Source organism: Platalea leucorodia (assembly GCF_965183815.1).
Source record: "Platalea leucorodia genome assembly, chromosome: 1".
Taxonomy (NCBI): Eukaryota; Metazoa; Chordata; class Aves; order Pelecaniformes; family Threskiornithidae; genus Platalea; species Platalea leucorodia.
In genome coordinates, this window is record NC_138823.1 from 62,178,243 (window position 1) to 62,204,476 (window position 26,234).

At 34.7% G+C, this 26,234-nt stretch overlaps 1 protein-coding gene across 1 annotated transcript in view; it reads right to left on the reverse strand.

Moving 5' to 3' along the window:
- The window catches only part of RTTN (rotatin), an 89,232-nt gene that overhangs the window by 3,377 nt on the left and 59,621 nt on the right, over positions 1-26,234 (reverse strand). Inside the window, exons 35-46 of the mRNA XM_082335612.1 lie at positions 20,976-21,087; positions 20,019-20,217; positions 18,853-18,943; positions 17,668-17,821; positions 17,372-17,509; positions 16,198-16,409; positions 11,520-11,625; positions 10,356-10,450; positions 6,685-6,762; positions 5,280-5,406; positions 3,296-3,495; positions 279-546 (exon numbers count right to left, since the gene is read on the reverse strand). Coding sequence (XP_082191738.1) covers positions 279-546; positions 3,296-3,495; positions 5,280-5,406; positions 6,685-6,762; positions 10,356-10,450; positions 11,520-11,625; positions 16,198-16,409; positions 17,372-17,509; positions 17,668-17,821; positions 18,853-18,943; positions 20,019-20,217; positions 20,976-21,087 — 1,780 coding nt within the window. The remainder of the gene's footprint in view (positions 1-278; positions 547-3,295; positions 3,496-5,279; positions 5,407-6,684; positions 6,763-10,355; positions 10,451-11,519; positions 11,626-16,197; positions 16,410-17,371; positions 17,510-17,667; positions 17,822-18,852; positions 18,944-20,018; positions 20,218-20,975; positions 21,088-26,234) is intronic.

A 26,234-nucleotide genomic window follows, 5' to 3' on the forward strand; every position in this document is an offset into this window, starting at 1 on the left:
ATAATGTTTTACTATATTCAAATGATCAGTCTCACAATAAATCTTGATTTTTTTAAAAAACTATTTGCTTTTCCTTTTGCAATATATTCTTATTTTAATTGCTTTTCTGCCAAAATATTTGTTCTATAATTACCTCTACGAAAATTTTTATAAAAATGCTTTTCTAAATAACAATATTGAGTTCTTGGTCAGTAACCCAAATTGCAATGAAAATATGGTATTCTGAAAGACACAATATTCTCAGAGTAAAATAGCTTGTATACCCTTTACATACCTACCATTAGCTAATATCTTTGGTTTATTAGTTGGACTAAAACATATGTTATGTAGAATGAGAAGTGCTAGATGTTGGCTGCTCTTGTGTTTGTATTTACACATTTCCACGATCTGGTCTAAAAAACCATTTATCTTCATGATCATCTGCTGTCCATCTTCTCCAAAAGATATGTTTAGTAGCAGCTTTAGCCAAAGAGTAGACACATTACCAGGATTTTTATTACTTCCTTTTGGTAATGAAAGGGACAAAAAGTTCTGCAGGAACTTACTCTGTCAGAAGAAAGAAAAAGGATGTTAGAATTTATAGTATTCCATGGTTTGTTCACTGCTGTTTGACCTTCCAATCTGCATACTTGACCAAAAACTAGTCCTAAGGTTTCATTTACATATTTCAGGGAACCTATTATTAATCAAGGATTTTTGAAAGAATTACATATGAAAAAGAATCCACATCTTGGCTAAAAAGTTAATATGGTAAAATACATTTTCTTCTGTAATAATTTATGCAGTGTAGGTACATAAAAATTGAAACAACACAATACATTTCTTTAAAGGTTAATACCCACTACTACATAAACTTTTTGCTTTGCACTTAGCATTTCTGCCCAAAAATAAGCTAGAAGCAATTTAGAATCATAGAATCATTTAGGTTGGAAAAGACCCTTAAGATCATCAAGTCCCACCGTAAACCTAACACTGTCAAGTCCACCACCAAACCATGTCCCTAAGCACCACATCTACACGTTTTTTAAATACGTCCAGGGATGGAGACTCAACCACTTCCCTAGGCAGCCTATTCCAATGCTTGATAACCCTTTCAGTGAAGAAATTTTTCCTAATATCCAATCTAAACCTCCCCTGGTGCGACTTGAGGCCATTTCCTTTTGCCCTATCACTTGCTATTTGGGAGAAGAGACCAACACCCACCTTGCTACAACCTCCTTTCAGGTGGTTGTAGAGAACAATAAGGTCTCCCCCCAGACTCCTTTTCTCCAGGCTAAACAACCCCAGCTCCCTCAGCCGCTCCTCATAAGACTTGTGCTCTAGACCCTTCACCAACTTTGTTGCCCTTCTTTGGACATGCTCCAGCACCTTGATGGCCTTCTTGTAGTGAGGGGCCCAAAACTGAACACAGTATTCAAGGTGCAGCCTCACCAGTGCTGAGTACAGGGGGATCATCACTTCCCTGGTCCTGCTGGCCACACTATTCCTGATACAAGCCAGGATGCTATTGGCCTTCTTGGCCACTCGGGCACACTGCCAGCTCATATTCAGCTGGTTGTCGACCAACACCCCGAGGTCCTTTTTCACTGGTCAGCTCTCCAGCCACTCTTCCCCAAGCCTGTAGCGTTGCATGGGGTTGTCGTGACCCAAGTGCAGGACCTGGCACTTAGCCTTGTTGAACCTCAGACAAATGGCCTGGGCCCATTGATCCAGCCTGTCCAGATCCCGCTGTAGAGCCTTTCTACCCTCCAGCAGATCAACACTCCTTCCAAAATTGATTTAACTGAATCAATGCACTACTTACCTAATGCATTCTTGATTCCTTATTTATTATTGCTTGCGTTATTAGCAAATGTTAAAGGTATCACAGAATATCTTGAGTTGGAAGGGACACATAAGTACCTATAGTAACCCCAGCTTCGCTGACAGCCATAGTAATGCCTTTTATTTTCATAAGCTTTGAAGAAAATATCTGTGTGTTGATATGGCATACAATACTGCTTCCCAATCTCAGGGTTTGCCTCCACTTTAAGGAGATTCTGAGCAGGTGAAAAATCTATTCCCCTGTTGCAAGAGGGAGATGTTCTAACATAACATTCCTACAATGAAAAACGTCCTTGACTAAATATTCCCAACCTCACTGACCCTCAACCACACATACAGGCATCCGGTCGAAAGCGAACAATCCAGTATACAAACTTATTGTGGTTTTCTTCATGTGACTATAATATTGGTAATTTAATTTTCACAGATTGAATTCGTAATTCAGCATTGCTTACACTTACGAAAGCAGAGCTTGGGACAGGGAATGAAGATTAAGCGCTATCACACTACAGTGAAACTCTGAAGACAGGAAAAGCCCAAACAATTCACAGAACAGAATAGCTACTATAGAAAAGATCTCAAACTCTTAGTTTCTATCAAAAAGTCTGAGTATCAGCAATTTTGTAACTGTATGACCAGATTTTACATAATTAGCATCACAAAAAGATCGTATTTCCCCCCTGCCTTTTCTAACAGTTTTCTAATTGTTAATGTAAATTGAAAGAAATTGTTGTAATTATTAAACTACTATAAAAGATGCTAAAAACAAACACACTTTTTATTTTCTGTCATGTTAGCTAGTTTTATCACATCACCACTATAGTTGATTTTCTACATGGTTTGACTTCTTGTCTCAAGGTGTTGAATTTATTTAAATGATCAAAGTTAAATTTAAAAGAAACAGATTTTTCAAAGAACATTTGATAAAATAGAGTAAGCATCATTCAATATACAAATTAAAAAGGGACAAGAAAGTATTTACATTTATATAATAAAAACAGATTTCTACCTAACAGCCAATTACTGACACGTAGGACATCTTCTCTAAAACTAAAATTTTTATAAATATGTTTCACACAGTATACCCAATGATTTATACAATGTTTAATTTCTTGTTTATTCACATACAGTTTGTTCTACTGTATGCTCACTTTCATGATCCACTAGTGATTGCTATCAATATATATGGGTATTACAAATTTTACACTCCACTGAAACTGGGAGGTTATAAAAAGCTCTAGCAAAAATTGTGTAGTTCCATATGCTGTTTCTGTCCAGAGTATGAATACGACCAAATTACACGCTGCACTTAAGGAACAGTAACACAACTAACTGAGAAGACACAATGGTTTTGATTCCCACAGAAGCATCTCTATATTATCACAGGACACTCCATACTGAAATATGAGGGTTTATTAAAAAGGAAAATGCATCCATCCATTTCTAAAAATCAAGAATATTATTTACTTACCTTCTGAATAATGCCTTTACAGTCATGAGACAGAGCAAGGTTAGAAAGAAGACAAAAGACCACCTGCTGAATTGGGCTGTTATCGTTTGACACTTGGGAAGCCAATTTCAAGATGTTATGCATTAATGAATTGCCAGCTGCACTTCGTGCAGATGGAAATGATGATTGTCCACCACTGGGCCAACAAAGTGAAGCACAACCTTAAAAAAATGAAATGTTTATCATATGAGAAATGCATATATACTTTAAAAAAAAAATCTATAGAAAGAGCAGTCTAACACCTCAAAGATTGAGATGGGGCTTTTGAAAGGATTGGTATTTTTTTCTTTGAACCACAGTGAAGTCAATGAGATGTGGTTTGAACAGAAACATGCCTGAATGTGGCTGTTTACTGGAACAGGCATCTACTGTCTTATTGTTCTAGAATCTAAGAGGCAATTCTGCTGTTAAAGAGAAGCCATTGCTCTGTCTCAGAAAGTCTCCTTAAAAACCGGAACATTCTATCTAAGGCATTATACAATTGTTTGGCATCAGAATCTGAAGGGACCCTCTGAAACTGGCTCAGAAAAAGAGGTCTCTATACATCTGAAAGGTTTAATAAGTTTCTTAAAATATTTTTCTGAGAAACAAAAGCTCTGTCTGCATCTGTCATTACCTTGTACCACAGAGCGTGTAAAATCCTATGCTACAGAGCTATAAGCTCAAATTAATACAGTGGCAGGGAACGACTAAGTTACCAACATGATGTTTGTGCACAAATATGCATATACACCTTTTTATATAGTGGCATTTGCCATCTGCAACAATAGTTAACTGCTTACATGGCAAAAGTAAATAAAAATGAGACAGTTTTTAACTGTTACAAACACCTACATGCATTTCTTTGTCTGACTACACTAAGAGGAAGTGGTTAATCAGTTCAAAGTAGGTAAGTTTGGGTCAGCTCATAAGACAACTATTCTGAACAGAAAGAAAAAACTTAATTAATCTAAAAGCACTTGCCCTTATTAGCAAGGAAAATAAAAATGCAGCTTAGAGTCACTCAGAATTAAGGAACAAGAAAGACCATCAGAACTTCAGCTTGATTTCCAGTACATTACAGGACATTATATTTTAATTTTATATCCTGTGGCTGACTAATACATATTTGAACTTTCTTCAGTCTATATTAAAAAAATGTCTTTATGAAAAAAAAGCATCGCAAGCTCATTTAAGGTGTGGAGACGTTAACTTAAAGAGAGGGTAAAACAGCTCAGAAACTTTTCACTTAATCTATTTTAACCATGCTAACTCTTTTGTGGTATCTTGACAGGGAGAAATCAACAGATACATACAGGTCTCTTCAAGCCACTAGCAAATAATTATCTAAGTCAATAAGCAGGATATGGAATGAGACAAATTCACACTAGAAAAAAATAACAGGCTTCTAGTAGAGGGGATAATTACTCATCAATGGAAATAAAGGGTTTCCTCAAATGAAGAAGAGAATCATTATGAAAAATATACAAATACAAGCTACTGAGACTAATGCATAAATAAATGGAAGAAATTTAATACAGAATCAAATTAGGTTATTGAATATTTCAAAACCAGAATGTTCTCAATAAGGGCTGAAGTATAAACTGTATAAAGCACTGATACACTGTTCGCTGTGAGAGAATTCCTAGAGTAGTATTTCTACAGTATACTATTCAGTTTGGCAGGACTTTCAGTGTCAGCTTCAAACACAATGGTTTGAATTAAATGTTATTTAATCCTTTAATACAATTATACTCTTGCTAAATCCAACAGACTGAAAATAGGATCTGAACAAAAGTCTTGAATGTATTAAAACCAAAACTCTTGATAGACTTTGATGGACCAGTGTTTTTATACCTTCCTCTTACGGTAGTAATAAACATTCTTTTCCCTTTATTATGCTTTTCTGTCTAAATTATTCTGATTAAATATGTTGATGTCGTACATCATGCAGTGACTTTCATACCTGCAGGATAGTTTGCAGTGTAGACACAAAGCAAATGCAGAGCTATTTGCATTGAGGAGTCATCTATTAAAAACCACAGCCATAGCGAATGTAGAACAGGAACAAGATGAGCTTTGAGTGCTGCCATCTACAAGAACATAAGGAAGAATTTAAACAACTATACTACTAAATACTTTGAAAATCAAGTATAAATAGAGTGAGAAAAGCATATTTTTTATCTTATTGTGTCCCATTAGTTTGCTTTAAAAGATTGTCCAGAGAGAACTGACACTCTCATTTTAACACTAATGAAATTAACTCTATCCCAGTCAAAACCAGCACATGTTTTAATTACTGAGAGACATGCAAACAAAAGTAAAGATTTATTCATTCCAACTGTGATTGTTCAAGATCTCCCAATTCCGAAGTTTTATTCTACCTCAACTAAACTAATTATTGGAACTCAAAAAGCATGGAAATAGAAGAGTGCAGTTCTACAGAGCAAATGATAGAAAACTTCAGTTATCAACAGCAACCTCCTCCTTTCCTCCAAGCAATTGTCTCTACAGACCCCTGATCAAAACAAGAAAAATATTCCACAATAATCTTATCTGAGATTACGGCACAACCAGCTTATGGGGACCTTAGGGATAACCAGATGGTTTATTCAGGCCCATAATTTACATGGTGTTCTGTATACAAAAAGGATGCTAACACATGCCCTCATAATAGGGGTACTTCTAGAAGGTCTGGAAATCTTGTGGCTCCACCAATGCATTTGCTAAAAGTAGCACAAGTTGTATCACAATGCAAAGACAAATTAAACTTTGAAAGAGAAAATGGAAATAAATGTGTGAAAAGTACCAGCAATAAGAAAGAGTCGTGATCAGAAAGAAAGAATACAGAAAGAATGAAAAAAGTAATGTAGTATTTTGATATATAGTATTTTGTATAATGACAAATTATTATTTAAGGTTTGGTTTATTGCTTTTTTTTTTTTGAGTCTTTCAGGAAGGGAAAGGAAAAAAGGAGAGAGGAATAAGCAGAGGAAGCTACTTTCCAAGATGTGAAGTATATCTCTTATGTGCCTTTCTTGTTGCCCCACACTTTTCTCCACATCCATTTTTCACATTATATGCTTTGAAAATTGGAATTACTGATTCAAGCAAAGCAGAAGTAGGTATAAAGGATGATAGCCATCTGAAACCTTTGGGAGATGATATTTCAATATGAACACTCAATTCCTAATGCATGTATGAAATATTCTTAGGAGGTAGGAATAATAATGAAATTTGAAGTATTTCTTGCCATTAATATCAAGCTTAAATTTAGCCAGCTTGAAAGTAATTTCAAAGTAGAAAAAAAAATTATGATCTTCATTCACTTACTGAATGTGCTCACATTGTTTCAGTATAAGAATACTTACTTTGCATTCGTCATTTTGAAAGAGGCAGTTTCTGAGGAGCTGCATAGAACACCTTAACTGCTTGATAAGGTTATCCTCCTATCCAGAGAAAAATATTTGAAGATCATCATCATAAGACCAGAATGAATTTTGTACAAGGAGGAAAGAGATTTCAAAGGAGAGGTGCAAATCTAAGGCATCAACATTTGGGTCATTATCTCTTCAGCAGAGTTTCCCTCTGATTTCAGGTAGGATTCATCTCAGCAGCTTTAAACATGTATACTGAAGACATTTATAACAAGTTTCTTGGAGTCATCCTCATCTCTCTTTATAACCCACAGATACTACTTCTAGGAGCACTGATCTGGCCAAATGCAGCAATTTGTAATGTAGAGCTCCATTTCTCTTACAACTAATAAAGAATGGGTGGGAACACTTCCTGGGTATTTGTTCTATCCTAAAGTAGACATCTAAAACAGGTCAAATGAATCACTCCCTGGAAGCACCTATTTTTCTTCCTTGGATAAAAACAAGGATAAACTAGCCCTGTCTTGAAGATCTTTACATTTGGTCAGACCAATCCATCCTTATATTCCCAGTGTCTTAGTTCCCTATCCTTAATAATGGAAATAGTTTCCCACCTGATAAGAATATGACAAAGATAAATACAGACCTTTGGACAGTGAGGTACTATACTGATATTCAAGTATACAAGTAAACAAAAAATCTATCTTCATGATAGTGCTGTGACACTAAAAGGCTAATGATGGCTGACCTAACTTCTATAAGGTTGACATACTAAACCACTTCTGAAAGATGACCGAATTCCAATAAGCTTGTTCACCACAGGAGACTATTTCTGTTTTATCAGTCATAATGGAATAAACATGTAAAATAGTATTCATGCTTAATCTCAGACAAGGTGAAGCAATAATGCTTGCTTATAATATATCATGTACAGTTGATGACATTTAGAGATGAAATAAAAGCCTATTTCAAAAAAGTTAATGAAAATCAGGTGTAGTAGGTGAAAAAGAAACATACAAGTTGTTGTTACAAATGCATTTTATAACTGTTTTGTCTCATTTTTAGTTAAATAAAATGCTAACTCTAAGATGTTCCTTCAAGAACTTCCATATGTATTAATTTATTTAATAAATACAAATAGCACTAAATCCTATAAAATGCCACAAGCTACAACTTATACTTAATGTGTAAATTTCTAGGAGCTTGAAAAAGTTATAGATTGTGTTGACGGCACTATTTGTACTTATTTATTTATTTCAGGACATCTTAATTTTTACTAAGATCCTATTTTGAGGGGTTTTTTTTGAAAGCTTGGCTGTTTGTAAATACTTTTCATGCCCTTGGTTAGCATCACAGTAATTATTGTGAGAGAAAAGGAATATCAGGCAAAATACTTCAGTTGCCCTGAGAATGAAGCTAGGTCAAACACATTTTTCCCCATCAGTTAAAAGAAAGAGAGAGAAAAAGAAAAGCAGATCTGATAACTTCACTTTGAGACCTGTGCCTCGAAGTGGGCTGAGGGGCAGTTTTGTGAATGATCAGTTAAATCTAACTATGAAAGCAATGTCTCAGCTTCCCCCATGTGAAACTAGATTGCTTGTCTTTATGCACCACATATTATGAAGAGCACACTTACATATGATGTAGCAACCTACAGTCCCAGGTCAGCAGGGAAATCTGCCACAAAGTCTTTTGCAAATCTCTTTCAAAGAATTCTTAATTAAACATAAGCAGTCTTTCTGACCATTCTCAGAGGCTCCTTTCCTTCAATTTCTTTCAAGTTTTAAATTCCTTCTACATTTAACAGAGGAGCAAATGTCCCCAGCTTCTCCCTTCTCAACCCAAGAAATAGAAAGAACCAGCTGACTTAAGCCTTACTGGACATATCCAGGGCAGGATACCTTTCAGCCTCCACCCCTTGAAGAACAGATAATAAATTGTGTTTAGATCTCAAGAAAAAATATTGTAACCTTCAAATGTCAGGATCAAACTCAAATTCTTTTAAGAGCTCATTGTTATAAAACACAGTTCCACACTCAGAAATCAAGGATAATGTCTGTTTGTGCCAATGCCTCAGAGAAAAATCCTATCAAGCTCAAACAATGCAGAAACATCCTGCAGGAAGACGTTTTCCGCAATTTCTGCTTTATGTGGGAGTGAACAAGATATCAAACTTGACAGCAGAGGTTATTGTCTGTATTTTAATAATTCTCTTACGTGAAAATAGTAGAAAACAAGCAGATTGCAACAAAAATCTTATGAAACTGTTGTATGATGGTAAGAAATAATCTATGTCTAGATGTGCTAAAGCTGGGTGATGTGAGATTCTGGAACAACTGGAAGGGAGGTTAAAAAAAAAAAAAAGGGCTAAACAAAGAAATTGTGAATGGAGAGAAGAAACCGGTAGTACAGGCGGTGGAGGGAGTGGAAGTATGAGGTAAAAAAAAAGCTCTGACAAAAAGTTAAAGCCAGGGACAATTGAGTCTGATGACAAGAAACCAAGATGTCCACACCAAGTATGCAGGAGGACAGAAAAAGCATTAGAATTGGAAGCCAGATAATATGAGAAGGTAGAGAATAAAAAACTATGACTTACATGTGCAAGCAGACTGGAACTGTTTTTGGGGTGAGAGGGAGATTGACTAGTACCGGAAAAAAAAAAAAAAACAAAATGGCTAGCACTGGTTGAAAGACACTGAGAAAGAAAACCTGAGAAACAGAAAAATTATTACTGTGGAAACAAGATGGGAAAAATTAGCTGGATTGGATAGGACCATGAAGTCAAGGGTGAAAGTCCAACTATGTTTGAAAATAATACAGTACTCTCAGATATTTTTGTAGGCTAAATAAATATCATAAATTGTGAGTACTGACAAGTGACAAATGGATGAACATGTATGTGTGTGAATGTCCGAAACTGAACTTTTGAACTCTCAAATCAGAAGCCTGCTAGTTGCTGGCTTCAACCAGAACGGGCTAGTTGCTAATCCTCATAACCTGGACTAAAAGTGGCAAGTCCTGAATCCTCCAATTAATGAAAAGACATGAGACAGAACCACTAATTCAGAGGCTGATCATGCGTTGTACTTTGCATATAGATTATTTAGATTAAGGTAAGCAAGAGCTTAGAGTTCTGGAAAGAAAAGCTGGTGGCAAAAAGGATTCCTGAAAAATGGTGTCTGAAAGAAAGAAATGGGCCCAAAAAGAAGAATGTGAAGATCTTGGCTGGAGGAACAATCCTGCAAGTGGGAGAAGATCCTGGAGACCAGAGAGATGCATGGAGACAAACACCAGCACGTGCCCAGGGGCTTTGGCCAGTAACACCCAAGACTGGTAACTGAGCAGCTGCAAAGCATGAAGTGATGTGATTTTCTGCCTGACTTTCCTAAACCAGCAGTCATCTCCATGTTGGAAAAGGAAGTTGAGACCTAGTGAAGATAACTCTGGGTGGGAGAGTGAGTATGTGAGATAATCAAGTCGGTAAAAGCTCTAAAGTCATTGAATCTTAAAGAAGCCCCAGTATCCAGATCCACTACAAGTTGTCATTTACTCTGTCTCACCCATGACAGATACCAACAGTATCCATCTCAAGAAAAAACAAACAAACAAACAAACGAGAGCTGTGAAGTACCTTATCATATCAGTCTTTTGGTTTTTATAGTTACCTTTTTTTTCTGTGCTTTCCCAGGCTTTAGGGAATCCAAATTCAGCTGTGCATGAATGTGTTTCATGTTTTCTACACAGCTGTCTATCAGGTCAACTGGAAGACAAAAAAATATTAACATTTAGAAGTTCATTCACAATCAAAAACATTTCATGAAACATAAAATATCTTTCTTGCAATGTTCTTGATTACAAAACGTGATGCACTTTGTGCACTGGTTCATGCACTTCATGCTCTTCACAGGAAGTCAAGTCTTAGATGATCTAGTGGGTCATCAACAGAAGAAGAACCTGACTGAAGCAAGGGCTGAGTCAACCACCAATACACTGGGAAAGAGCAGAAAGTAGGTATATAGCACAGGATTAGAAGCTCAGAGTTTTCTGCCACTATTGGGATGAGACATTGAGCAGAGATATCTAGGCTATTTCAGTGTATCTATTTCAGGTTTAAAGGACCGAACAAACCAACAGAGAGATGCAAGTAACGAGAAAGCACCCAAGATAAAGTGCACTTGGGATGATCAGCAGGTATTAAATGCATGATACGTGAGAAATGCAAATTAACCAGTCTCCCCTGTGTTTTAGTGGGCACAAAAAGCCTTTGATTAGACTTTTTTTACTTTTGTTTTACTACTGTAAAGTAAAAACCTTAGGCATGAAAGATGTTGCATTGCAAGTGGAGAAGGTCCTACTTAAATTGTAAAATGGAAAGAAAGAAACAAAGAGGCAGGAAAGAATAAAGCTGAGAAAAAGACGTCTCTTCTTGTCTATGTAAAGCCAGAACTGAGAACACAGGTTATACTTTCACCCACAAAACTGTAGCGTGAAACAAGAAATGGAAGATACTGCCGGTGCAAAATCTCCAGTTTCGAATGGATGAATATGCCACTAGCAGTAAAAGCTCACAGGTCTCTTCTCACTCTAACACAGCAGGTCTCTTCTCACTCTAACATCACAAAGTTTTAGACTGGCTACAACATGATATTTTATCTGTAGCTGAAAACTTTAATTATTAATAAGCTTTCTCTGCAAAAATCGGCAAAAAAAAGCCACTGAAAACTAGGTCTTTTGTTTTGACAAAAACCATGATGATTTAAGAAAAATACGTAACACACCTGCAAGAATTTGATTTGTAAATCATTTAACATACATTTTGAAATGCTCACCTTCCAAAGCACATTTCTGGGCAGTTTTACTGACAGCTAACAGAGACAGCAATGCATTTGTAGCTACTTCTTTCAGCCCATCCTTTGAAGATTTTCTTTCACAGACCTACAAATAATGCAATTTCATTACCGAAATGAAAAAGTGACCATATTAAAAGTAGTTTTCATATCTATAAATATGTTGTCATAGTCTATATTTTCTTTTGGATGATTCATCACTATATTCCTACCCAGAGTTCTCCCTCTCTATATTCTTGTTTATAGTCTGTCTACATTGAAATGTTTCATTATTTTTTTCTAATTAAAATGTTAAAAAAAAAAAAAATTTCTTTTTTTTTTTTGCCCCTCAGCCCACTCCCCTTACTGTTTTCTTAACTTTCTGCCTTCCTAAAGCCTAGATTCCCAGCCCTGGCACTCCAGACCTTTCCTAATATCCAGGCTTGCTATCGCAGACAATTCACTGACATGCCTTCAGTGCAATCTCACTTTCCTTCAACAGAATGATGAAGAGACACTAAATATCATTTTTATTGCAAAGAATTTCACTATTATTGACACATGGATAATTTTTTTAGATACTCTTCCAATCAGAGAAAAATGGTAGTTTGTCTTATTTTTGTACGGCCTTTGTGAGCATCACTATATTTCTAATAACATAAATATAATCTCTGTGTTTTCAAAGGACCATTTATTTGGAGTCATATAACAAGATAGTTGAAAGACAAGGAGCTGTCTCTGCTTTATATATTATCCACTAGAGAATTCTGTCCATCTAGCAATTTTCCCTAAAATATCACTCCAATACTGACATCCAATATAACGGAAAATGGTATGCATTGTAATCAGAAGAATATAGTAAAGTAAGAACTGTTGATAGATCATAGTAGAAAGAAAAACATATTTTAAAGTTAGCCAAAAATACAGCATCTTAAGAAAAACTTAATACTTCAGACAGAAATCTCATGAGTACCTAGCCATAGGACCTCTTAGATTTTATACCTCTACATAACATCATGTGTATCACCTTTTACTGGCTTTAGTCCTCCAGCTAGTAATTGCCTAAGAAATTTTTCAAATTTTAATATGCAATAAAATATCAATGTATGCTCTGGGGTTATCATTTATTGAAGCATTCAAGTGTAACCAGGACTGAAAAGGCCAAGAGATGAAGACTAGTAAGTTAATAACTTAAAAAAAAAAAAAACCAAAAAAACAAAACCCAAAACCTCATTGATAAAGACAACTAACACCAAATTAAAGGACCAAAGCATGGACTGGGTTCTGCATTTATAGCTAACAAAACAAAACAAAACAAAACAAAACAAAAAAAAAATCACATTTAGACTACAATTGGTTTTATCCCAAGTGAAATCTCAAAGCTATCAGCAACACAAGAATGTTCTAAGTAAATTAACAATTTTTCTTTACTGGTAGGTGGTGGTTTCTTTTCAAATTAAATTTAGATGTTTGAGTAGTTAAAAATATAAAAACCTTAAGGTTTAAACTTGATGCTAATTTACACAAGCCAGGAAAAAACAAAATGTTGAGTTCCTTCAATCCTGCATAACCTAAAATGTAGATTTTGTGATTTATCCACTCAAAGGCTTTTGTCCTATTAAGTTTCAAGCTGTTTTTATTTTTTCTTAGTACTTAGGAATATTTTAGTAATTAAAAAACATATTTCCCTGTCAATTTCTTGGGTATTTTCCTTTAATTAAGTATTATGTGGTTGATTAGAACTGATTATTTAAATAATCAAGGTGAGCCATCCTATCTTCTTTAAAAGTTTTAATTTCATCTTACTATTTTCTAAATTTTATCTTAAAAACTAGCAAAATTCCATTCTTTCTTGAAGCATGCTCCTTCATGCATTTGTTCCTTACTCCACAGTCAAGAACTGCAGTTTATAATACAAAAGAAAATTTGTGTCAATCACAGGGGACACGTAAATAATTAATAATTAATTGATGCTTAACTACTAGTTGAATGGAAAAAATAAACTCTATGTAAATTTATAATGCCTTCTGCCACAGATTCTATAGTATTAAACCACTAGTATTAAAGTATTAAAATGAGAATGGACACTTTTAATTCTTTTTTGAAATTATCATGTATAATAAATTTAAGATGTCCCATAAATCCCCAGCAAATATAGCTATGTTAGTCTGCACCTACTGTAAGTTAGTTGAAAGGGAGATCGCAGCCTTTCTAAAACATTGTAAATTTTATATCTAGAAAAAAAAAGGTAGGGCCTAACTTTGAGACTTTATGTATGGATTATGGTTTCCTTATTACTTTTACTTCTGATCTTGATAACATGTATACAAGGGTAAGAAAGGTACCAAAACTTTTCAAAGTCAGCATGTGCGTTTACTAAATAGGTTGTATGTAATAATGCATACTAATTTAGGACCTGATGTGCTAATACTCACACCTGCAGACTGGGTCCTAAGTTAGGATTTGCCATTGCATATCACCTATTCTGTAGATTTTATGTAATTAGGATGATTAATGGAGATGACTGATTGTTTGAAAATTCTCTCTCATGGCCTTTTCTATGTTCGTCAATTATTTGCTTCAGTGCTTCTCCTGAAGAAAGATCATATTTAAATCTTTTGGGTTGTTTTTGTTTTGTTTTGTTTTTTAACAGCTTACTTTACATCCTATGGGCTCCTCTTTCAGCTACCTCTCAATGGCCATCGGGGGGAGTAAATATATATATATGTACTTTGCTCTAAAAAATTGAAGCTGTTTCTTTCCTAATTGTTTTCCTTTCTGGGGGATCATAGCAGCTATATCCCCTTCATGTATTCTAAAACCCCAGACAGCATAGGTTATCTTTTGAGCTCTTTTATGAACAAAATGCAATGTCCAGCTCTGAACAGTTAAAAGAACAAGTTAAAAGCTGGTATCTCTTACAATACTCAAAGTATGTCATAGTGTCTGATGCGCTTTCATTGGCCTGGTTGCAGTTAATTTTTCATTGTATAGACGACTTCTGCTGTCGCCATAAGAATCATCACTTTTTGCTGCTAAAGACTGGTAATCAGCTATGTATACTTGTATGAAAATAGAGGAATGTGACTTACAACAGAGTGTTTTCGTCTGACATACTTTCATGCAATCACAATTTTTTGTGCCAGAGCAAAGGAGTTCAGTTTTAGGCATATACATAAGCATTAAATACAAAAACCTAACAGGATATTTAGCAAATTATGGGATTTTAATCAAGTGCCCCTGTTTTGCTGTCAGAGTCTCTGAAAATCATGTCCTCACAGGAAATCTCTATGCACTGAAATTATCTGAAATTAGTTGCCAAAGAGACAGGGGATTCTAGTTTTAGTGGCCTATACAGTGATGCCAAGAAAGATCCTCTTAGAAAGTTTCTCCTCCCTAAAGGACCAGGTTCTCAGTGGACAGAACACTATGCACCAATAAATGCTACAGAGCCACAGCAGTGTTAACGCAGCAGCAAAGGAACAGAGGTTATGTGACAGATGCCAGCTAGATCAGGACACGTCTTGGTAGGAGTGAGGTTATTCTACAAGGACTCAGCAACCATAGGAAGAGAGAAGATAAAGTGATACTAAAACAGCATTATTTCGGTCACACCATCCAATATGCACTAATACATGTTGAAAAAATAATGTTTTACATAGGAAAATACTACTCAATATGATTCTTACAAAAAATAGTTACAAGACAGTGACTCCAGAATGTCAGAAATCATAAGCTACATTATGTTATATGGAACGTGCGTCTTTTAGACAAACACTACACTTCTAATCATGGATCACTATTTTTGTTACAGTGACAAACTGCACATAATTTAAATAAGGACAATGAATATACAGATAAAAGAACCAATTTGTGAGGGAAAATAAACTAGACACAAATTTCACATATAACTTTTCTTATTACTAAGTAATGAAAGATATTTTAACAGTCTATAAATAAGCGAAGGATGTAAATATAAAGGAGGTAAAAGAATCATTTAAGACATTATATGAAAATATAAGTAAGAGTAATGAGATTACATTAAGACAGACAGAACATTCAGAATAAGTATCTAGAAAAAAAGATATTATCACCAATATATATTATGCCAGGCAACAAGTTCCTAGAAGAATTAGTGAAAATACACTACCTGGCCGATTTAAAACTAGCTCGGAAAATACATTAATGTACGCTCCTTAAATACAACAACACTGATCTTATGCTATCAGGGAATGAACTAGAAGGGTTAATGATTCATTTTGATTCACAATTTTTATGAGAGGCAGCTCTTAAGAACAATGCTGTCATTTACAATGCGGATAACTACGTCTCGAACCTTAAAAAAAAATCTCATTACAAGTTTGGAAAAGCAGAAAGAAAAAGCATATCAGTATTTGGCCAAACATATTCTACCTACGTATCTTCTTCTCTACATAAGAGTTCATAGCATGCTGTTGCAGTATAATTGCCTTGCAAGGTACTTCCCAGAAGTTGCTTCTTTACAATTGTTCCAGCTTATTACATGAATTTCAAAAATGAGTATAACAGATGTCTCAAATTAAAGATGTTTTGGTTCATAACTGGAAACAATTGATTTTTCATTGGGTAACTACATTCCTTTTTAACAAAATAGAAAAATGAAAAAATATATCCTGCAATCACATCATCAAATTTTAAATACCTGAATAATTAATGCAGTAAGTTGAGTTACTGATGCCTGGCATCCTTCAACATGATCCAGAAGAAAGCTAATAGTTGGATTCTGACATATACTCTGTTTATCTTGGAGCTGTCTTCTTCCTTCCTCATTCAAAAGGACAGAGAGGAACTGTAAACTAGCCACATATAAAGCAGGATATGTGGCTGACAGGTGAATACAATCACAAATGGTATCTGAAAGGTTAAACAGAAAAATAAAAATTTTTATATTTCATTCTGAATAAAGCTTAAGTGCTTCGGAACTCAGACTTATCAAAAAGTGTGTGAGCCAAGAAGCAGTTATATCTGTGCACAGCACAAGGAATTCTACAAATTGTATGCATTTGATAAGAAAAATCTAAGACAGAAAAGTTTGAGCTTTATAGGTTTGAATGAATTAATTGAATGAATTAATTGCTCTGCATTAATTTGACTATAAAACAAAAAAAAAAAGCAATTTCCATTTGCTAAATCACTCATTTGTTCGACAAGTTTCTGAACTCTCCTCACTTTATTCAACAGTTTACATTATAATGCCAACTGTAACCATCAGCTGCTTTATGTGCAATTGGATTTGGATTCACCGGATCACTTAACATGCACCTGGCTGAAATCACAAGTTGAATGGACTATGCTCATACTTCAGTATTGAAACGTGTCAGAATCTTGGTGACCTAGAGCCCTGACTAGGCAAGTAACTAATGAAGGAATAATTAAAAAACAAACAAAACCCTGCATAACCATCTTGAATTCCTGTATCTCTTACCTCCCCTCAAAACTTTGTTTTCCTTTTACGTGAGATATAAAAAAAAAAACCCACATATAAGGAAAAAATGAAGTGCTAATGGATCGTTTCGGGCTCTACTCAAAGGTGCCAGATTTGATTAAGGTTTACAACTAGAATCACCAACCCATATACGCAAACAAAATTTGTGAATTTATCTGGCAGTTCAGAAGTTAGTCTGATGATATAAGAAAGAGTTATCAAAATTCAATTAAGGGAAAAAGTCAGTCAAGCTCTGGACACATTTGGTTTTCACTCTGGATATGCCATCAGTAATTACTTAATAGCATCTAAACAGGAATGCCCCTCTTTTCTATTTGTTTATTTGTCTTATTAGTTGCCAGGTTAAAACCCATCCAGGAATAGTAATTACCGATTATTGCTGTACAATGATTTGCAAGGGCTGCTGTCACAGGCAGAAGAGATATTTGGCCACTCTTCCACAATAATGTAGCTAGAAGGTTGAAAAAGTCTACCCATGTTTCATAAAGTACAGATGTTAACTCGGTATCTGCAAAGATAATATAGAAAAAAAAAAATCAAACCATTTACACATGCACACAAACCTGGATAGATAAGCCTGACAGCAACTGTCAATTTAAATGAAAGTAGTATGTAAATGAAGACCTGCCTCTGCCTGGCTATACTGGAAACAAAGTACTTCATTACCTAACCCGTCTTTGGTGCGAATGGTGAGAATCATGAAGGTATTTCGTAAGAGAGGTTTCAACAGTTCATCCTGGATTACAAGCTGAGAGTCCACCAATAAACATGATTTCAGAAGCCTGGACACAGATGACAAGTATTGAAGTAGTAATAACACCTGTTAAATATTTTTAAAAGGATATGAAATAAAGCCATACATTTGCACCTTCCACATATCTTTTTTATTTTAAATACTCACATTACCTCAATTTATTCATAATATTTTGAATTAATTATACACCATTTAAAAAATAATAGGATATGAATTAAAAATTGTTCTCTTAAAGATGAAACAGAATTCCTAGTCTGGAAACACATGTGTGAAATCAAATTTCTAGTGACAAAGAATAAAGTTCCTTGTGAGAAAGTCATGACTCTCGTTAAATGTAGACCATCATATTCTCTGAAAGCTCACAAAGAAAAACGTAAAAATGGTCATTAATATTGATGAATATGTGTGTATTTCCTGAAAACAGAAGCTCAATTTGAAGCTTTAGGAAAAAAAATTATTCCTGACATATTTAGTTATTTACTCTCACAAGATTTCTGCAGAAACACATTTTCTTAATAACCTGGGTATCTTTCTTCAAAGCAAATATGAATGCAGAGCAGCAGAAGCTTTAAAATGGTGCTGTGCCATGAAGCTAGTATGTTCTATATGTCATATATACAGACTTAAATTTGATACAAAAGTAATTCCATTGGCAGTAACCCTATATGCTTTGCATACATCAAAATTAGTTGAGAACTACATAAGTGCCTGCAGGATTGGAGACAAAGCAAAGCAGCCAGGTTTGTCATGGAAAATAAATATGAAAAGTGTCAATAACTGCATCTGGCTCATACTTCAATACTGTACAAAGAAATTCTACTACGTGATTTCTGTAACTACTAAACTCAATTTGTATTTTTAAAACACAATTGGTTTTCAGTTTGATGGTTCTAGGTATAGTTCTAACTCAGAAATTAATTGTTCTGTGTTGAACATAACACAGTTTATTTTCTCTTAAACTTTGTCAAAAGCACAGAGATTCACATGAATGTAGCCTATAACTGTGTGTATGGGCTATGTTAAAGAACAAGATTACGCAAACGTAATTAATTTCATAATTTAAAAAAAAAATAGAAAGTAACAAATGCTTCTCTGACCTGGGCTTTTACATGTTCTATATGACATGGATGACCCAATGGAGCTTTCAGTTCCAAGATACATCTCTCAACCAGATTAGCACTTACAAGACTAAAATAAAATAAAGTAATTTGGTTAGAAATATACTTAAATAAGTAAACATTCTACTAACTTAACATTCCATAGAAGCGAACATTTTAAATAAACAAAGTAAAAATAAATTATGAAGAACTTTCTTAAAATAGTGGGGTTTAGCAGTAAGTCTAGTGCAATGGCAACTATAGTAGCAGTACGGTGTGTCAAAATAGTTAGACTAACATAAATTCCAATGGCTGTTATTGCACTGGTAGAAATTGTTTGTTTATGATTGATTGCTTATTTTCTTTCCTGAGGAAGAATTAACAGCTCTATAATAATATAAACTGTATTCAAACATGGGGTTTGTTTTGGTTTTGTTTTTTTTTTTCTTAATTGCAGTATGAAGAGCAACTACAAAAGCTCTTGAAAACCTTAAAAAAAAAATCTTAACTAAGTTTCATGCTTCACTTCAGGACTTCCAAACACTTTCTACAAGTGAAAGAATTTGTTACAATGCGAGTGAAAACATGGAATACAATCTGAAGGCTATTTTGAAGTGGTTCCTTCTTTAAAAAATAAACAAAACACTACGGTTATCATGCTATACTTTCCCAAATCTGGCAAGCATTATTTACTCTCTTTTAGTGTGACAGCCCTTGGCTCATCCTCAAAGTATTGCATACAATTCAAAGAAGAAAATCATAAAATGAACCGAAATGATCTGCAACTCTGAATACCTGACTATATCATGTACTGTTCTAATAAAGAAAAAGAAAATTAAAAAATTACCCTCCAAAAAGGATGACTAAATGGCTGTCTAGACAAAAACCTAAAACATTACCAGAAGAACACAGTAGTCCTGTAGAAGACAGGCACCACAAATGGAATCACCAATATGACTACCTTTTCTGTGAAAAAAAGAAATAACTCAAACTCTTTTCTTTTGTTGATTGTATTTTTTTAAAAAAGGCATTTTTGAACACTTCAGAAGCAAGAAGTGACCAATATATTTAACAGTTTTGGTAAGAAACATTGGTAGATCTCATTTCAAACTTTTCCCTTCTATTGCTTCACCTTGTTTGTAGTTGAGCAGTTATTGATTTCATACCTGCTGAGAGCTGTTAGCAAATGTGCTTGTTGAAGAGCAATTCCAGTATCTTTTGGTGTGACAACCAGCAGATTGTGCAGAAGGCCGCAAACAGCTGACAAAAGGGCAGGTGTGACTACAGCACGCTGTTTAGACAGAGTAGCAGACATGGGAGAATCATGTTGACTTGGAGTTTCTGTTGTGGTTGTATCACTTTGACCTAGAATGCGTTTAATAAAAAAAAGGGGCGGGGAACCAATGAACAGAAAATTAATTAGAGTAGTTACATAAAACAAATTGTTTTTTTCTTTTTCATAAAATATCCAAGTTCCTTCTACATTTAAAACAGTATATTCTGGAATGAGGTAAAAAAAAAAAAAAGCCAACCAAGAAATCCGATACAGGAAGAGTGTTCTTTAAAATAGTTCTGAACTAAAATGTTCCTAGTACAAGGCACTAATAATCATTAAAGATAAGCGGTGATTTTGGAAAGATATAAATTTTCACTTCTTTCCTTAACAGAAAAATATTTTATATTTGTAGATATCTCTTTCCACGTACACAATTTTATATATTTTTTTACATTAGATAAATTTTTATCTTTCTACATATAAAGAGAATTATATATACATCTGTGTGTGTGTGTGCACATGTGCGTGCATGTGCATGTATGTATATGAGAGCTTTACCAAAATTGAATGTTTTGAAAGGGTGGCTGGATGACAGGAATAGAACCTAAGTCTTGAGTTACATTTCAAGCAGTATCAACAATTTTCACTTATTTCTGTCAAATGTATTTTACCCTATTTCTTTTTAAAGGAAGTGTTTCATGTTTGTCTTCCAAAACAACCACTAGAAGCATCAATGGTGATTGTTCCAGCAATACGCAAGTTTTATATGCATGTACAAATACTGGAACATGGGCAGGCTAATACATCATATTCATCATTATGTACACAAACTTAAAGTTTGACTTACCTTGTGCCATAAGCCGATCAACTACAGTTTCAGGAATAAAATGGGTTGAATTTGTTGGGACTATTGCCTGAAGCTCAGTAACGCTCCCCAGTGACAGTGATGCAGACTGAATCTAGAAAGACATAAGAAGGAAACTATTTGATTCCAGCTTTTATAGAGCAGAGTTCTACATATATTTTGCTTGAGGGAGAGGACCAAAACCTACTAACCCACCAAAACCAACAAACTCACAAACCCAAAAATGATGTAAAAATTACCATTCAAAACCAATTTGAATTTTGCTCACTATATGTGTATATATATGTAAAATTTATAAACATCCCATAATGGAAACTATTGAAAGATGTGCTATATGAACAGCCTGAAACATTTCAGTTAAAAACTTATCAATGCTCATGTTACTGGAAATTCCTCCTCTTCATCCCTCTTTTTCATCCATATAATTGACTCAATCTACATTTGGACAAAGATAAAAGGCATTACTGAAGCATTTAAACTCAAATTTTTCATGGACTATTTGCTCTACTGAGAGCATCAGCACTTGTCCATCTGTATCAGGACATGCTCATATAAAAATATCACAAGTGTATTAGTCATCAGCCAAAGTTGAAGTTCCAGAGTCTTTCTGACTCTGGGTACTTCTGTTAACCTTAGTCCTGTGATCCTTACATGTATTCATTTCATGGTGAAAATATGAGATGTTTACATGACAGTAGATAATTCTACTGCCATACTACCATGGCTCCTTCTACCAATTCTACATTATCTATCATATTGTTAATTTTGCATGCTCTCAAAAGTTCTCAGTGCTCTTACTACTGTGTTTAAAACCACAAGCTTGAGATCAGAAGACCTAGAGCCTCCAGCTTAATAATATGCTCTTGTGACACAACAAGACCTGTGACCTGTTTCAGAGCATGGGATAAGCATCTCCTATGTCAGGTCACTTTTTCACTTCTGTTTTTTGTTTTCTAGCTGGACAATTCATATCAGATAAATTTTCTTCAAGAGTGTCACTATGCAGTGTAAAGAATACAGAATGCTGGGGAATCCAAAGAAATCCCGAGACAGTCACAGCTTGAAGAAGGATGTTATTAGACTTTTCCTCACAGTGAGCTTTCTAAGAAAGACTGAAATATTTCAAAGGTTTTCTTTTTAAAGTTTTATTAGAATATCAGTTGGAATATTTTTTTACCCAAGGAAAAGTCAAAAGTGACTTAACTGACAAAAAGGGTGGAAAGAAAGAAATCACACATTACTCTCTCCCTAGCTACTGTATCCTTGCAGCTAGGTCACTGCTTTCCAGGTTTGGCTTTGATTTAGTCAGCAGCATTTCGAGCTACAGAAACTCTCTACTTAGTCTTTTCTCATCCCCTAGAAGGTTTAACCCCACCTGCCACCCTCCAACACTTCCAAATATTGTTAGGCTTCTACCAGCACATCTTTACTTGAGACCAGAATCCCTGCATGAGCTAAAGGTTGACACCTCCATGTTGTAACTCCCTTCTCTCCCCTATTTTCCTCTAGTCTCCCGCTACTGTCCATCTTACAGTCTTGAATCTTTCCTCAAGCATGCATAGCTGTTCCTCAAAAAAGCCAGAAGGTTATTGTAACACAGAAGATAAGCTACAGTAAGATCTGGGGTGCATGTCTAAAACCCAGGATTCACACATAGCTTCTGTCACATAAACACTAGGACATGCTTAGCTAAATAATTGTTTTGTTAGCAAAATGCAGTACCAAATTGTACCGACCAATTGAAATTCAAGTTCTGTTTAGATTATACAAATAAAACCCCTATTTGCCCACTGAAATAAATTATTTAAGGTTTCATGCTTGCTGATTTAAATAATTATTAAAATCCATTATTTAGAGTAAATCAGTCCATCTTGACACATGGTAAATTCTGCATTTATTCAGCACTATACTTCAATTCCAAGCATTTTAATAAATGACAAAAAACATAACTCTTTTTCTGAAAAAGCACAAATCCAAAATGTAACTTCTAACAGTCCATGTGGTTCTTCTGCAACAAGTAAAGCCCTAAAAGGAATTATTACTATGCTGAGAGTCATTTTAAAGATATTATTATGAATTTATACAAGCTTTCACATATTAGTAAATAATATCTTCTACATCGCACAAAAAATTCTTTCTCCATCTTCTAAAACTGTCTAAACACTTTGGGCAAAGAAATAAAAATAAGGTCTTAGATATGTTAAAAAAATTAAAATCAATAAAAGCTTTTTCTGGTTAGAAAAATACCAGCTTCCTGCATTGACGGAACATTCATTGGTAATTGCTTCACAGTGGGACATGGGTTAAAACCAGAAATTTTCTGCTACCTTAACAGAAAACATACAGTAACACAATGAAGTTATTTCCAGAATGTTCTGCCTTCCAGGAAAGAAAAGATTTTACTGCTTTTATAAATCACCTTTGATAAGGATGACCTGGAGGTCTGGTTATATCTAGTAAAATATATTTACTACTGCCACCATATTCTTTCTGAGAGCAATGAAGCATTCTGTTGCTTAACAGTGAAACAACAGACTTTGGAAGAGGGTTTAATTGGGGAAAGAAAGGGTTGTGTGTGGGGGGAGATGACAACTGCAGATTAGAACTAACACAAAACACTACAAAAATTGTCTGAGTGGAAATACAGGAGAAATGTGAGGGTTTTGCCATTTATCTACTAGATATGAATAAAAGGTCTTTTCTTAACCTCTAGTATAAAAATCCCTCTGGCATTGCTTTAATAGGCTTGCAGTGATTAATTCTATTCAATTCTCTTTTCAAAGGTTTAAATCACTTAACTGTATAGCACTCTGGTAACCATGGTTCCAGAAAATAAAGCACCCATTTTTATAAAATAGCAAGAAGATTTCATAGGAAAGAATGGCCATGACTTAAAGCTATCTGGGAAATGTCTGTAGATCTTTAACCTGCACCATTTTCAGCTAAAGTTTTTAAATAACTGCTCATTTTGCTAAGCAGTCCTGGGCACAGAACAGCCCTAGTGTATTTATGCAGTGTGACGCAAGTTGGTACCTCCATGCTGATCGGTGTTCTCAATCATACATACTAAACACAAAGCAAACATGTTGGTTAAAATAAGAATAAGGATTTGTTCTCTGTAATGATAACCTGAGCTAATGTTCAAACTATGAATTCTATAAAAGACAAAGATTTTTAATCTTCTCAGAATTGGACTTTTTGCAGTATCCATATTCCCATTTAGAGAAAAATAAAGATAAATTTGACAAAAATCTGTAATCCACTGAGATCTTAAAGACACTAAATACAGTACACAGGAGTTAACAGAGTACAGACAATCCAGCTTTGCTGCTGTCTTTTACATGACCTTGAATCATTGATTTCATCCCCACATAGCTATTCTTTACTCTATAAAATGGGCAAAATTGTACTCATGGCCTCTGCAAGACCTCTAACAGACTATTTTTTGGACTAAAGTAAAAAAAGAATAATTTCTGTTATGAATATACTTGTTTTTTAATTTTGTCAATTTTACTTTCTGCAAATTTGGGGGAAAATTTGGGGATAGGGGGAAAAAAAAAAATTAAGCCAAAAAGTAATTTAGATACTATTCTCACTTAAAGTTATATGAACCCTGTGTGAAATCAGCCTTTGACAGCAGATAGATCAATTAAAGTACTGATTACATGAAATCTGAAAACAGAGAAAACTAAGTGTCTTTCTCTTTTTGTCAGAACTGTTTTCAAATATATAAAAAAAAAAATCCAGCAGATCTTTTCTCTTCACAGAAAATAAATTCATATAGTTCAGTAAAAAGACATCACTTTTGCTTCTGCAAAGATCTTCAGGATGTGGCTTACTGAAGCAAAAACCAGTTTCAGCTTCCTAGACTGACATTCATTAAATGAATGGATATGGACATATTTAGAAGAAATTTCTTTTTTTTAATGTTATTAAAATATCAGAGAAGAGCTTCCGATAGAAAAAATTCTACTTGGTTTGAGAGCTTGTAACTCTCAATTATTTGTGGCTGTTGTCATCAAATCTGTACTATACGCACACAAAAAAAAATTTCCCTTCAATAGAACCTGCAGTCTCCCTTTCAACTGTGATGAGGAAAGCATGCCATCTAGTAGGCTTGGAATAACTCTATCTTCCTGGTACCATCAATATATAAAATTTAGAGACAAACTTCTACAAACTTTTGTCAATGACTTCATAAATATATTTCTTTTTCTCACACATCAAAATGGAAAGCTTTGGGCCAAACTGTAGGAACATAAAATGCGAAGTTATACAGGAATAAATTGTAATTGCCTGATTTCAGGACAAGTTTGAGGTTTTAAAAGTATTTCCAAACTTTACTAGATAGACACTTAATAGTCATTAACTGCCCTCCGAAATACGCTTTGTATTTAGCCTCAGTTCCCTTCCTCTATCATTCTTTCCCTAATTAATACTGGCATTGGAACATCAGACCTCTGCATATTGCCTTCTGGCTTGGAAATTTACAATCTGTCATGTCAGCACTGGTATTCTTTTAAAGATAAGAAACTTAATGTCCTGGTTTCAGCTGGGATAGAGTTAATTTTTCTTCCTAGTAGCTGGTATAGTGCTGTTTTGGATTTAGGATGAGAATAATGTTGATAACACACTGATGTTTTAGTTGTTGCTAAGTAGTGTTTATACTAGTTAAGGACTTTTCAGCTTCCCATGCTCTGCCAGGTGCTCAAGAAACTGGGAGGGGGCACAGCCAGGACAGCTGACCCAAACTGGCCAAAGGGCTATTCCATACCATATAGCATCATGCTCAGTATATAAACTGGAGGGAGTTGACCAGGGGGTGGTGATCGCTGCTCGGGGATGGGATGGGCATCGGTCAGCAAGTGGTGAGCAATTGCATTGTGCATCACTTGTTTTGTATATTCTTTTATCATCATCATTATCATCGTTATTATTGTTGTTGTTATTATTATTTTCTCTTCCTCTGCTGTCCTATTAAATTCTCTTTATCTCAACCCATGGGTTTTACTTTTTTTCCCCCCGATTCTCTCTCCCATCCTACTGGGGGTGGGGAGGGTGAGCGAGCAGCTGTGTGGTGCTTAGTTGCTGACTGGGGTTAAACCACGACAGTCTTTTTTTGGTAATAATGATGATAAAAGAATATACAGCTAGTAGGAAGAAAATTAACTCTATCCCAGCTGAAACCAGGACACTTAGTTAATAACCAAATAAAATAAAAAAAAAAAAAAAAAAAAAAAA